This window comes from Culex pipiens, chromosome 3 (assembly GCF_016801865.2).
Source record: "Culex pipiens pallens isolate TS chromosome 3, TS_CPP_V2, whole genome shotgun sequence".
NCBI classification, from domain to species: domain Eukaryota; kingdom Metazoa; phylum Arthropoda; class Insecta; order Diptera; family Culicidae; genus Culex; species Culex pipiens.
In genome coordinates this window covers 119,205,034-119,220,597 of record NC_068939.1, presented here as the reverse complement: position 1 = coordinate 119,220,597, position 15,564 = coordinate 119,205,034, and the positions used below count along the sequence as shown (strand labels likewise).

Sequence of the window (15,564 nt, the reverse complement as noted above, 5' to 3'; positions counted from 1 at the left end):
TAGACGGATCGAAGTTCTTCGTGGGCGGTCTCCATCGTGAAGGCATGGTTTGAGCAATTCCAGCTGCTTCGGGCGAACCTTCGGTGGTCCCAGGCAATCTGCTGTAGTCGCATTGGCAGGTCTTGGAGTTCATTGTGGTCGATGGAGTGATGCGTGTGGAACCATTATCGGGCAGGTCGCACTGCGGTAACTCGGCACAAACCGTGCAGGCTTGTTTGATCCAGTGACGATGGTCTCGGTGGAACAGCTTGGTGTGATCATCGTGTTGAGCGGTTGGCCGCTTTTTGTTCTCCAGCGTGCGTTCGCCAACGGAGCACTTTCGATGGGCTGGTTCGGAATCGTTCATCAGGCTTCGTCCACCGACGTCTTGGATAATCGGTTTGCGGGGGTGGCATCCTCGTGTGTAGTTGGAATCGTCATCGTAGCGCCGATTGCAGCTTCGGGACATCCGCACTGTGGAGTAACTGTACGGCGGGTTGCTCGGAATCTTGCTCCGCTGCCAGCCTTCAAGCAATCGTAGTAGGCGAACTTTTTGGCTGCTCACAACGCGTCGGTTGACCTTGACGGACTGCGGAGCGACGATCTGTTCGCATGGCCCACGGCCGTTCTTCAGGAAACTGGTTTCACGACCGACGAAGTCGTTCTCGTAGTACTTGGCGTGTATGTTGTGGCAAAAAGCAAGCAAAATTGGAAGCATACTCACAAGTGCGGCAACGGCGGTGCTTGAAATTGTCCAAAGTGATCTGCTTCGTGGGGTTTTGGGCTTCGTTCTGGACTCGACGATGGTGGCTTTCAAGTTGGATGTTAGCTTGGAGCAGCAGAGACTGCCGTTTGTTCGATTAAGCTTCAGGCAGGTCCAGAAAACTGCGGCGATAGTGCGTTGTTTCTGCGGCGGGCCGAGTGGTTCGTTCAGGAGTGGTCGATGGTTGAGCGCTTCGCTTGTTGGGGTGCTCTTCTTCGGTGCTGCTCTATGCTGAAGCCGTTTGAGGGCGTGCTTGGAGCCACCTTTGCGTTCAGACTGCACGCACGTCTCCGTCAGTTGCTCGGTCTCGGACTTTCGTTTCGGTGGAGGTTTCTCTTCGTGGTGTTGGTGTGTCACGTTCACGCGATTGGGTTCCGGAGCTCCTGTGTCTCGCAGGTCGCCAGAAGTTGAGCAGGTGGGTCGTTGTTCGTGTGGTGCGCCTCGACAAAGCACTGGTTGTAACGGGTCTGGGAACATTGGAGAAACGGCTTCCGTCTTTCGAGGATTGGGGTTTGCGGGTTTGTTGACAGCGTGCTTCTTCCGGGTTCCGTGGGTGTCGTTGAGCGGCGAGTTGGGACAGGCTATGGTTAGGCGTCGTTTATCGGGCGCTTTCGCAGCGGTTGGCAGCGGCGGATTTAGCTCGGCTCTGGTCTGGAGGGTTACAGCGTCCCGCTGGATGGTCGTCAGGGAGCTGCCGTGCTCGACACGGAGAGAATTAACTTTTTCGTTCCGTAGAATCACCGCTGGTAGCGGCTCGCGTTCTTTCGTTCGTGCGTCACCGTCCGTGAGCGAACGTTTGGAGTTGAACAGGTTGGGTTCGGGAATGCTTGGCAGCACTGTTGACATCATCTCGGCTTCGGGTCGGGATCCGCTGTCCTTTGAGCAGCGGTCAGTGTTGAGGAGCGTTGTCACCGTCGGCATTGCGAGTTCCCATCTCTCGTCGGGTTCGACTTGTGGTTCGATGCCGTTGTCTGTTGCGATCAGACTTGCTTCGTGGTTCAGAACACTGTCGGGAGTTGGCGCACCAGTCATGTGGGTACCGTAGTCCGGGAGGACACGGCCGGTTCCGGATTCGTTGGGGTTTCCTTGTGTCGGTTCGAGATGCACGCATTTGACACTGGTTTCGGTTACTTCGCTGGAGATTGCGGACACTGGGAGGTCCGTCGGATCGGCATTGGTTGCCGGTTGAAGCTGGTCACGCATGACCACTTCGGTGTCCAAGACATCGCTCGCGGATGTGGGCTTGGATGGGCGGATTGGATCGATCTTTGGCGGCATACGACTTCGCAAAGCCGTATCCGCTTCCAGGGTTTGGGACCTGGACCGGGTTTCGGGTGGTGAGCTCGTGTAGCTCGTCGACGGAGAGTGATTTCGCAAAATCACTTCCGTGTCCAGGTTTTCGGGCCTGGATCGTAGGTTCGAGTTGGCGGTTTGTCCTGAGAGCTCCGGATGGGCGGACTCACAGGCCATCATCGGGGTGTCCCAGTAGTTGCTTTCGTAGATCGTCGGCGTTGACATCGTCCAGAGCTTCTGCTGGTGTGCAACGTAGTCCATTGCACTCGTTTTCGGGTTGGCGTTCGTCAGCGCAATGAACTTCTCCTCCAATGGCACGCTGACTGCATCGAAGAGTTGGTCGAAGGCGTCGTATTCCACTTCTTGCTGGGCGAGGTCGTCATCCGGAACATTGCCGACGATGCAGCTGTGGGCTCGGCCATACTCGTCGTACAATGCCCAAAGGGTTTTACGCAGCTTTGTCAGCTGTGCTAGCGTCGGATTCTGCAGATCGAGGACGACATCCCGGAGATTCGCGATCTTCTGCATGGCATGTACTCGCTGTTGGAACGCATCCTCCAGCTTTATCGTAAACATTGCCTTCCACATGGTGAAATTGGGAATCAGGGGGCAACAGGATCGAGGTGGAACGCTGCAGGTCGCCTACAGCGTTGGCAGCGGAATGTGGTTTACGCGAGAGGGATGTTGTCTTCTCAAACGACGGGTTTGTTTCACTTTTCGCACTGTTCTGCCGCAGCAGGAAGGATCTTCTTATTCTTCACTTTTCCGGAAGCTCACTTCCGGAGCAGCTCTTTTTGGCAGCAACCGTTTTCGCACTTTGCTGAAGTTCCACTGCTCACAGCGAAATGTTTCGCGACACTTTTGTTCGACACTTTATCGGAAGGTCATTTGTCGGAACTTTCCTTCCGGATGTCCCCGGGCGGCGCGCACACGGAAGTCCAATCCGGGTCGGTAGGACCATATGTTCGGTCGGGACCGAACTACGGAGCGTGTGGACTGTAATTTTGGCGACGGCGGACTCTCGGGTGCGGTCACCCTTGGTGGACAACGGAGGAACCACTTTTCGGAGGCGGAATCGGATGGAGGGCGGATCAAACTAATGAATTACTAAACTAAACTTCTATTTCTCTACATAGTTCACAAACGATTCGCGGTCGGGGGTTTGCTTCCTCGGAAGCCGGTTCGGGGTTCGCGTCGGATCGCGTCGAGGTTGGGCGAAACTTGTCCTCGCGTGTCGTACACCTCCTTCTCGGACGGGAGGTGGATCAAGAATGCTGCTGACGTCGTGGTGTGGAGCAAAACTAGCGGTACTTTCTGTTGTCGTTGCACGCGCCGTTTTTCCTCCACTTTGTGTGTGTGGTTTGTTTTGGTTAGCGCTCCCTTCAGCAACGCTCGAGTGCACGCTAAACTCTTTCCGAACGGAACAACTTTTATTAAATCACATTTTTGTATAAGCCCGAGAAACTAAAAACTTTTTTGTCCCTATTTTGGGGATATTGCTTCTAGCATACGATCTTCTTTGTACATATTTTCGGCCTACCTTCTGATTCTGAAATCTCGAAGCACGTGGCGAACTTTTTTGACGTACGGCTCAGCCCCAGCCACGTAGCCCAGTGGTAACGCTTCCGCCTCGTAAGCGGTAGATCGGGGTTCAAATCCCGGCTCGGACCAACACAACTGGTGATCTTTTCCCTTCTGGAATCGATTGCTTAGTAGAGGGAAGGTAGTGTATCGTCACAAACTGGACCTTATCACGACACCTTAGGGAGGCGACCTATGGAATGTTAACATTAACCTTAACATGTTAACATTAAGTTGAGAATGAAACTGCCACTGAATTCGCTTTGTAAATGCCGGCCCCGATACTCTTCAAGGGTGTTCCCCTCAGGAACAGGGAAAGATTTACTTTTTACTCAGCCCCAGCTCGTACAGTACAGCCGTACAAATTCGGCCGACAAACATGCTTAATCATTGTGATGTTTTAAGCCAGGGGTGCTCAATGTTTTTGGAGGCCGGGCCAAATTTGAAGCTCGAATGACCTTGCGGGCCAAATTTACAGAAAAAATTAAATATTTTAAAATATGCAATATCGTTATTTTAATTTAAATGTTTTAATTTCTGTTATTTAAAAAAAGTCAATTCAAAATAATAGAAACCACAAAATAACGGGTTTCTATCGGTATTATTGATTTTATTGTTTCAGGTATTTAAAGAAAAAAGTTTTAAGCTGAATGTACAGTCATCCCACATATTCGGAACGGTTTCCAGATCGGCCAATGTTCAAAAAATCATAGCAAATCGATAATTGAACTTAATGATTCGCTTTTTCCTTCATTTGAAAGCTTTTCTTGCGATCTTTTGAATGCTGTATCGAACATCTGCAAATTTTAACTTTTATATGAAGTTTTTGAAGAATTACTTTGACCCTTGAAATCCACAAATTCGGAACACTTTTTTCTTACGAATGTAAACAAACTTTGGATCTCTCCAGGAGCCAAATAATTTCTTCACACACTGAAACCAATGAAACTCAAGCTTAGTGATGTTTTATACATGGTTTGATAACTTTTTTTGTGAAAATATCAGTTAAATTCTGGTGTTCCCCAATTGTGGGAGGCACAATAACATCCCACAATTATGAAACAGGCCATTTGGAGGCAGTGTTTTGCTGTTCTGGACAAAATAGTCTTGGAATGAAGTTTTTGTTCAAAAAGTATTACTTTTACTAGTGATATAGCAAGATAATGTCCAAATAAAGGTTCTAAAAATAGTAGGGTCGACAGAAAAGCTACTTTTGGCATGCTATTGACAAATTATCATAAAAGTGTTCCGAATTTGTGGGTGTTCCAAATATGTGGGATGACTGTACTTGTGTTTTGAATGCTGTTGACATGTGGCGTCGCGGTGTTCATCAAGCATTCATAGCATGCTAAGGAAAATTTGATGCCTTCCTGGGGAAAACGGTTGGTTCCGAAAACCCCGGATGTATTGCCGTTGAGCTCGATGGGGGTTGAACGAATCGACCTGGTCTCTTAGGGAAAGTTGTTCTCCAGACGATTCCGCTCATTTCTGGCCATCCTAGAAGTTTCTACATGTTTTCCCCATGCCTTTAGGAGCGAATGAACGAAAATTCAAAATTTCCCAAAGTAATTTCCATGTAAACTTGAACCCGCTTGAGACAAGCCAGTTTTCAACCAAATGAGCTGAAATTTGGCGTGAAGGTCCCTATGGGTATGCCCTACAAGGAGAACCACACCAGAACTTGATCTGAGAACTTTTCAAAATCCGTACCCACCCTAATAAATATAGTTAAAAATAAAATTTGACAAAAAAAAACATTTAAGCGAAAAAAACATTTGTATTCAAATAATTTTTCATAAACTCAAACATGCTAAAATGATTCTAAATGCAAAGGAATGCATATTTCATTAATTTCTGCTGATTGCACTTAAATTTAATTTTTTGAGGTTTTGAAGTTTTTTGAAAATATAATTTTGCTCCTGTTTTTTCGAGCCAATTTTTTAATAATGGGGGAGGGGTGGGTTGATCGACCTACAGCTTTGTAAAATATTTGCAACAAACTTGATCCTCTGATTTCCACATTTTGTCTGCCTGAATTAGTTGGTAGTCAATCAGATTCGTTATCTAACTGTAACGAGTTCGAATCCCGAAGGAAGTATGTAAGTTTGTGGGTCAGTTTATAAAAGGGTCGTTATGACTTGCAAATTAATAAAGAAAACTTATATTTTTGCAATTATTACAGAATTCTACCTAAGTCAAACTTGAACATTTTTTTTAAATTTTTCCAAAAATATTTGATGAAAGTTTTGACGATATTTACTAGTTTAACTCACATTGAAACGTGTAAAATTATTTTGATTAGAAGATTTTTTGAATAAATTATTTGTATCCTAAAGTAGGCATCAAAATTTTGATAAATCATAAGTTGAGCAACTCTCTGCGAAATCGGCCGATTTCGCTATGCTATTTTGTGTCATTGGTTCACCCATACAAGTCTCCATACAATTTTGGCAGCTGTCCATACAAAAATGGTTTGTAAATATTCAAACAGCTGTAACTTTTGAGTGAATTTTTTGATCAATTTGGTGTCTTCGGCAAAGTTGTAGGTATTGTTGAGGACTTTTGAGAAAAAAATAGGTACACGGAAAAAAAATTGAGGATTTTTTTATCAACTTTTTTTTTACTAAAACTCAATTTCCCAAAATATGTATTTTTTGATTTTCGAGATTTTTTGATATGTTTTAGGGGACAAAAATCCGCAACTTTTGAGCCATAGAGAAACATGGTCAAAAAATCTGCCGCCGAGTTATGAATTTTTGAAAAAATAGTGATTTTTGGAAAAAATCGAAGTTTCATGCAAAAACAAGTTTGACATTATTTTTTAATGCAAAATTGAATTTGCAATCGAAAAGTACTTTACATATTTTTTGATAAAGGTCTCCGTTTTCTAAATATAGCCACCGAAAGTTTGATTTTAGCGAAATATTTGCAGGTTTTCAATGTTTAAAAATAGTGACCATGAGTGACCATTTCTAAAAATATATTTTTTGAAAAGTTCAGAAAATTTGCTATAAAATTGTCTAAGAGACATTGAAGATTGGACCTTTGGTTGCTGAGATACAGCGGCTTAAAGAAAAAGAAACACGAAAATTGAAGTTTTCTAAGTCTCACCCAAACAGCCCACCATTTTCTAATGACGATATCTCAGCAATTAATGGTCCGATTTTCAATGTTAATACATGAAACAATCGTGAAATTTTCCGATCTCTTCGAAAAAAATATTTTGAAAATTTTAAAATCAAGACTAGCATTTTAAATGGGCGTAATATTCAATGTTTGGCCCTTTTAAAATGTTAGTCTTGATTTTAAAATTTTCAAAATATTTTTTTCGAAGAGATCGGAAAATTTCACGATTGTTTCATGTATTAACATTGAAAATCGGACCATTAATTGCTGAGATATCGTCATTAGAAAATGGTGGGCTGTTTGGGTGAGACTTAGAAAACTTCAATTTTCGTGTTTCTTTTTCTTTAAGCCGCTGTATCTCAGCAACCAGAGGTCCAATCTTCAATGTTTCTTAGACAATTTTATAGCAAATTTTCTGAACTTTTCAAAAAAAATATTTTTAGAAATGGTCACTCATGGTCACTATTTTTGAAAATTGAAAAACTGCAAATATTTCGCTAAAATCAAACTTTCGGTGGCTATAGCTAGAAAACGGAGACCTTTATCAAAAAATATGTAAAGTACTTTTCGATTGCAAATTCAATTTTGCATTAAAAAATAATGTCAAACATGTTTTTGCATGAAACTTCGATTTTTTCCAAAAATCACTATTTTTTTCAAAAATTCATAACTTGGCGGCAGATTTTTTGACCATGTTTCTCTATGGCTCAAAAGTTGCGGATTTTTGTCCCCTAAAACATATCAAAAAATCTCGAAAATCAAAAAATACATATTTTGGGAAATTGAGTTTTAGTAAAAAAAAGTTGATAAAAAAATCCTCAATTTTTTTTCCGTGTACCTATTTTTTTCTCAAAAGTCCTCAACAATACCTACAACTTTGCCGAAGACACCAAATTGATCAAAAAATTCACTCAAAAGTTACAGCTGTTTGAATATTTACATACAATTTTTGTATGGACAGCTGCCAAAATTTTATGGAGACTTGTATGGGTGAACCAATGACACAAAATAGCATATTTGGGTATAGGGAAGGCCCCCACAAAGTTTGAACCAAATAAAAAAATACAAATAAAATCCATTTCCGGTTTTGGTAGAGAATTGCTCAGTTTTTTTATTAACAAAAAATAAAAAAGATTAGCACATAACAGTTTGAAATAAACCTTATTTTTTTTAAAAAAGTATAAAATCATTTTACAAGTGGTCAACGGGCCATTTTACAAAATCATTCAAAATGGGTCCGCGGGCCACAAAGTATCAACTTGCGGGCCACGTTCGGCCCGCGGGCCATACTTTGGTCACCCCTGTTTTAAGCCGCAAATCAACATTAGAATGATTGATTTCACTTGCATTAGGTGCATAATAAGCATGGACATGATTTATATCATTCTTTACGAGTTTTAAACATAATTAAACATTTGTTGCCTAAGCCAAACAACAAGCCCGCAATATGCAAGAAAGACTGTAACTTGTGAAAAGCGCACACACACTGTCACAATTTCTAGAAGTGTCAAAATGTAATGGACTGTAAATAGAGCCATTCTCTCCGAAATGGACGAAGCAACTTTAATCAGTTATTTTATTGATTTGGTGGCAGTTAAGCGATTGTTTTTGCAACGGGATTGTGCAACCCACCAATAAAAAACATTTTGCCTATGGTTGGAGATTCGGGGGACGGCTCTCATTCGTGTGCTGAGCGATAAAAGCCGGGCGCTTAGTGTCAACAAGCGGTAAGCAAAAGTGGTGAAAATGTTCGCCCTAATGGGCAATTAGCGATTTGCCAAGAAAAAAGTGAAGAGTGTTATTTTTATTGCTTTATTTCTAATTTAGAAGGAAAAAGTAAATTATTCTTGCCCACCAAAATGAAGATAATGACTGCACGTATCATTATCATTATCAAGTGGCAGATTCCTGCCAGATTTGGTGAAATGCTCAATTTCTTTGAATTAAGTTTGGTAGACCCAAAATAGATACTAGGCCCAAAATAGGGACAAATACCCTAGTTTTTTACTCATGAAATAAACCTTTACATTTAATATTTAAAAAATAACCCATCAACATTAGACATTCAACGCACGTACAGTGCACCCCTTCAATGTTATCTTATCGCACAATGTGTTCTTTAGGCCAAGGCCAATTCCACACGATTTTGCCCTCATTACTGGCATGTCTAGCTTATCTCAAAACAAAACTCTACAAAAATACTTACTGCTCCAGCCGATCACCGAGATCCTCGGATTTATCCTTCTTGAGGCACTTGGTGAGGTCGTCCTTGTCCAGTCCCCGCCGGCACCCCTTGAAGAACACCGGCAGCAGCCATCCGAACAGCAGCTGGGACAGGACGAACGCCCCCTTCCGGGGATTCTTCTTGTCCGGCTTGCGGGAATGATCCATGCCGGTGGGGAACACACTTTCAGTCTTTTCTCGTGCGTAAATTTGCTCTCACTTTTCACTAACTTTGCGCGAAGCACTTTCCGCGCGGGCACATCGCAAGGCACTGCTGATTAGGAAGGCACATTCGGCTACTGAATTCTAGAACAAAAAAAGAATCGCACTTTCAGGCTAGTTGATTGATCCTTCCGATGTGTTGCGGCGGAATTTGGCTATTAGGAAGTCGACAAATTTGCTGTTTTTGTTTTATTTGGGTGTTCTGAAAGTCACGGTCAAATTTAATACGTTGGTCTGCCGAATTGTTGCGATAACCTTGGGTCACGCTGGATGAACAATCACGGGGTTTTGCTGACGATTTCCAGGGGGAAGTAGCCCCGGAATAACGCTATCAAACGAGTTTGTTTGGCAATGAAATTGCGATTAACCTGGCAGTAGGATTAGCTAAACTAAACCAGAACGCCGTTACACCACGCACCGAAACTTAAATCTCTTTCAACCGTAACATAACTACGTGTGATCAGCTCATTTTACAGCTACATCAACTAATTTTGAACACATTTCACAAATCCCACAGTCAACAGGAAGACCGTATAGATGTAGTTGTACGTCGTATTGCGGAGTACATAAATAATATCTTGTCAGGGTGCTTATCTCTGAAGTTGCGTTTGTGCCGGCTCTGTCTAGTAACACATAAGTATGTAAAATAAAGTAAATCACACAGCGCACGGTTCTGATCTTACTCAACGCGTTTTCAATGGTCGGAGAGCACTGCACGCGCTCTTGACGTGAAAGGCAGAAAAGTGTCTTGTTGTCAGCACACTAATGAGGTGTGTGTAATTGTATATACCTGGAGTTTTGTTTTTGAAAAGGTCCAATGAACGAAATTTCCAGTTTTTGCTTTTTGGGTGTTTTTGTAACCGCCTTGAGTCAGGGGTGATAAAAAAAAACACAAATAGCAAAAACTGAAAATTTGGTTTGTTGAACCTTTTCAGAAAAAAAAACTCCAAATATTGTCTATAAAAGGATTCGTTTTAATGAGTTTTTCGGAAGATATGTGATTCAGAGTTCTATTTGCGATGCCTTTTCGTCGGGTCGCAAAATTTTTCGCGTCCGTCGTCGGTGTGCAACAATAACAAAACCCTATCATACCATTTCAGCACGATAAACATTGCAACTCGTCGGTCGCAACGTTAATCAGTACCTCACTAAACATCAATAATTTAAAACTCGTAAAATCATCTCAAGTTAAAAAGTGCACTGTTCAATCCTTCATTCATTAAGTTCAAATGATTTTGGTTCTATCTTTCCACAGCCGGCTGTCTAAGATTAAACCATTTCATTAAAAATTTAACACCAGTTAAACCGAGTGTTTGCCTTGAGAATAAAATATAATACCTTTCAACAAACACTATGATTTTGGGTCGCATCATCATCTTCTATGATGAATCCTGACCAAACACCCTATCATACTAACAAATTTTCAGGTTCCTGGCGCTTGTGGGGTGTAAGCACAGAGTAAATCAGCTGCCCTAGTAGCAACCTGTGCATTACTAACATTCCCGTCCCTTAAAATCGAGGTCTACAAACTGCCATGGCGGGCGCCGTTGGTGGCCAATGACTGTTACCTATTCGCAACTGATCTAGCTTTAGCAATCACGGTGTTTTATCTTTTCAGCGCATTCATACATGCTGTTGATAAGACAAACACCACTAGATCGTCGAAGCCTATAATCAGTAGTGCTCAAAGGATATTACGGTTCTGTTCAGCAACGGAGGGGCAACCATGGGTGATCTCTCATGCCCATGCTCATGCTTTAGGAAGATATGTGATTCAGTTGGGAACTCGAAGCTGCGTTGCCCGACGAGGGTGAGCTCGCCGAAGCCCCTCTGGAGGCCTGCTGGAGCCATATGGAAGCAGCCATCAACGCAGCGGCATCGAGCGCCATCAGGTACGTGGACCGAGTTCGACGAGGAATGTCAGGCGATTTGGGGCGAGAAGAAAGCAGCGCGGGACAAGTGGCTGCTGCACAACACCCGTGGGAACAAGGAGCCGTACAAACGTACCGAAAAGGCTTCATGCCGCGAGCCGAAATGTGCTGGGATAAGGACTGAGGAATCTTGACGGACGAGCGTGAGGTGATCGAAAGGTGGAAGCAGCACTTCGACGAGCACCTGAACGGCCCAGAGGCGGAGTACCAGGGCGACGGGGGAAACGACGTCAGTGGTATGGTGGACGGCGAGGACGAGCCAGCACCCACGATGAGAGAAGTTATGGATGCCATCAAGAAGCTGAAGAACAACAAAGCAGCGGGTAAGGATGGTATCGGTGCGGAACTCATCAAGCAGGGCCCGGACAAGCTGACGGCCTGTCTACACCGGCTGATAGTCAAGGTCTGGGACACAGAACAGGCTGTCTTAGATCATTTTCTGTCGTCTGTCGGAGCGAGCAAAGGATTTCGTTGGGACGTACCAAGCCGGTTTTGTGGAGGGGAAATCGACGACGGCCAAATCCTCCAAAAATATCGCAAGAACCAGATCCCGTCGCACCACCTGTTCATCGATTTCAAAGCCGCGTACAACTCAAGGGGCTGGAAACTCTAATATTATTTAGGAATACTGAGTATACTAATGATATTCCAGTATACTTGTTAGTATACTAACCGAAAAGCAATAAACTGTTAGTATATTAAGATACTCTCAGTATATTGTAAAGGAAATAATTAGTATACTAACATATATTTTGATATACTGGTTTACACAATAAGTATAGCTCTAAGAGTTTCCAACCCCTTGGTACAACTCGGTCACGAGAACGGCTTTCCCGGGAAGCTGATCAGAATGGTGAAATCAACGGGGCACGGTGCAGCGTGAAGATTTCGGGAGCGATTTCCGACCCGATCGAATCGCGCAAGAGACTGCGACAAGGCGACGGTATCTCCGGCCTCTGTTTCAACATTGGGCTTGAAGGTGTTATGAGGCGGGCGGGCTTCAACGACGACATGGACATTGTCGGCAGGACGTTCGAGGAGGTGGCTAAGCGGTACACCGAATTGAAGCGGGAAGCGGATAAGGTTGGATTGAAGGTGAATGTTGCGAAGACGAAGTATCTGCTGGCAGGAGGAACCGAGTGGCTCACATAGGACCGAGCGTGACGATCGACGGCGACGAGTTTCGAGGTCGTGGAGGAGTTTGTGTACCTCGGATCGTTGGTAACGTCGGACAAGAACTGCAGCAGGGAAATTCGGAGGCGCAACATCACCGGTAGTCGTGCCTACTATGGACTCCACAAGACTCAACGGTCTGGTCACCTTTCCCGGCGTAGAAAGTGCACCATGTACGAAACGCTGATAAGACCGGTCGTTCTCTACGAGCACGTAGTATCCGACTGAAACTTTTTTGGTGCCTTCGATATGCTCAAAGAAGCCATTATGCATCATTAGTTTGTCCATATAATTTTCCATACAAATTTGGCAGCTGTCCATACTAAAATGATGTATGAAAATTCAAAAATCTGTATCTTTTGAAGGAATTTTTTGATCGATTTGGTGTCTTGGGCAAAGTTGTAGGTATGGATAAGGATTAAACCTAAAAAATGATACACGGTAAAAATTGGTGATTTTTAATTTAACTTTTTGTCACTAAAACTTGATTTGCAAAATAAAAACACTATTATTATTTTTAGTTAGTTTTTGATATTATTCAGGGGACATCAAATGACAACTTTTCAGAAATTTCCAGGTTATGTAATAGTAGTTTATGCAACAAGTTGCAAAAAGAGGATTTTTTCAGCACGAGTCGTACATTTATCCAACGAGGTTCACCGAGTTGGATAAATACGAAGAGTGCTGAAAAAATCAAGTTTTGCAACGAGTTCCATACAACATTTTTTGCAATTCCACACTGAGTGAAATTTTATGTCAAATTTTCATTTTGTCAATAAATCATTTAAATCAAAAAAAAATTGAAAAGTGTTACTTTTCGAAACAAGTGCTGAAAAGTTCAACTGTTGCTATTCGATTCTGTTATTTTTGGTACAGAAAAGTAGGCTATTTCGTCGTTCAAGAATGACAGGAAAAGTAAGTAGTTTCACGACGGAATTGCAAAAAAAAATCTTTAACCGAGCTATACATCTTTGAATCAATACTGATTTTTTGAAAAAAAAAAATCGAGGTGTTGGTCGCAAAAATTTGTCAACTTCATTTTTCGATGTAAAATCAAATTTGCAATCAAAAAGTACTTACAATGTTAAAATATGAATTCGTGAAATTTTCCGATCATTTCGAAAACAATATATTCAAAATTTTTGAATCAAGACTAACATTTCACAATCGGATCATTAGTTGCTGAGATATCAACGTTGGCAAATAATGGGTTGTTTGGGTGAAACTTAGAAAACATCAATTATCTTGTTTTAAAACCTTTGCATGGCAATATCTCAGCAACTAAGGGTCGTACCAACAAAGTTCAAAAAAGCAAAATATAGAGAATATGCTCAGTTTTTCAAAAGTGGGCAAACATGTGCACTTTAAAAAAAAATAACTGCTGCTATTTTCAAAAAAGTTACCTAAAATGGTTTTAACTTGAAAAAGGTGCACTTTATCAAAATTTCACTAGAGTATTCTTTGATAAAAAATTTGATTTTACATCGAAAAATTAAGTTGAAAAATTTTTGCGACCAATATTTCGTTTTTTTTTAAATTAGTTTTGATTCAAAAATTCAAAACTCGATCGAAGGTTTTTTTGCACAACCTGGAAATTTCTAAAATGTTGTTCATATCAAAAAATAAAAAAAATAAAATAGTGTTTTTTTGCAAATCAAGTTTTAGTAACAAAAAGCTAAATTAAAAATCACAATTTTTTTACCGTGTATCATTTTTTTCAGTGTAGTCCTTATGCATACCTACAACTTTGCCGCAGACACCAAATCGATCAAAAAAATCCTTCAAAAGATACAGATTTTTGAATTTTCATCCATCATTTTTGTATGGACAGCTGCCAAATTTGTATGGAAAATTATATGGACAAACTAATGAAGCAAAATGGCTTCTTTGGGCATACCGAAGGCACCAAAAAAGTTTCAGCCGGATTAAAAAATACAAAAATTACAATTCAAAGAAAAGACCGATTTCGTCCTATCTAAGTTTTTTTATGTTACGGTATTTTCCTTAAAGCTGCTTCAATAAACTCGAGTTGTGTCAGGCTTTCTATTTTATATTATTTCAAAAAATCTTCTCCGGAACGGCTGAACAGGTTTTTTTTGGATCCAATGAGCAAAAAGATGAAATTTTCGCACATTCGTCAATTTCTTCATCCGCCATTACATGTCAAGTAACACAAATGGAATCCAGATGGCCATAAAGTCCCAAAAGTTTGCAAATCAACCACTCTCGCACATGTCCAGTCCATGCTGCTGCTGATCACATCAAATTCCTTCTTCACCATCATCATCCGTCCAGAACTGTCGAGTCATCCAAGTCAGGTCAAGTCATGCAAACAGGGGAACCGAAATAAATCACACAAAGTATACAAAATAGTTCACACATGTGCGCTGAGAAGCTCGCTGAACGAGTCTGTTTCGAGGAGGTTACATAACTCCTGAACCGGTGTTCGGTTCCCGCTCAAATGCTCCTGGAACTCTAGAAGAGTGCTAATCGGTGACTCAACCTCAGTCAATCGACTTTCAATTAGGAATGGTTCTTGAAGGGGCAATGTACGGCTAGGGAACACACTTGTTGGCTGCACTCTCTCTATCTTCCCGACAGTGTATTTTGTATGTCTCTTGTAAATACTACTCTCTTTTTCCTGTAGACAGTCGGAGGGTGTATGCGTTGTGTTTTTTACAACTTATTTATCATTTTCTCTCCCTGTGGTTGCTCATTCGCCATGACGGCGACGACTTCAAAGTCTCCAACCTTGAAAACGGGTTCTTTTTTTAGTTAGCCGACTGTTTGATTTATTTCACCAATTGAGCTGATTTGTGCTTCGACTTGTTGACCGCAAAGGTTAACTGTGAACTTCCAATAATAACGAGTTCACATTTGTTCAGAATCAGCCGTTATCAGCTGCTCCCTGTGACTGAACATCCCTCCACCCTAGAATGAAACCTACGTTCCGCGCGATCCAGAATATCACAATCAAGGAAGAGAGCACAGTGCACTTCTTCACTATCACTTTCGAACGGAGAAGGAACGAGGACGCTTCAAAAGTCCACTGAACTGCGTTGAACTCGACACTCGACAGAACACGTGCCCACGCTTCAATATTGGCTTACGCTGGACTCGAACGCTGAACCTTACACTTGCTAGAAATGGGTCAAATGGCGGATTTGGACCAGCAGTCGAGGCGGCGCGCGTGCCGGCTATAAACACATCAAGTCTCGGACGGGAGTTAAAAATATTACACGTATTCGACGGAGCGCGGTCGGACTAGGACTG

At 42.3% G+C, this 15,564-nt stretch overlaps 1 protein-coding gene across 3 annotated transcripts in view; it reads right to left on the bottom strand.

Moving 5' to 3' along the window:
* The window catches only part of LOC120413925 (probable multidrug resistance-associated protein lethal(2)03659), a 27,266-nt gene extending 11,702 nt beyond the window's left edge, over window positions 1–15,564 (bottom strand). The window contains exons 1-2 of one of the 3 annotated variants that reach the window (XM_039574908.2): window positions 15,427–15,564; window positions 8,949–9,271 (exon numbers count right to left, since the gene is read on the bottom strand). In XM_039574908.2, coding sequence (XP_039430842.1) covers window positions 8,949–9,133 — 185 coding nt within the window. In that variant the 5' untranslated portion in view covers window positions 9,134–9,271; window positions 15,427–15,564. Of the gene's footprint in view, window positions 1–8,948; window positions 9,272–15,238; window positions 15,376–15,401 lie in introns of those variants that run through there. The other 2 variants (XM_039574909.2, XM_039574907.2) reach the window with 2 other exon arrangements.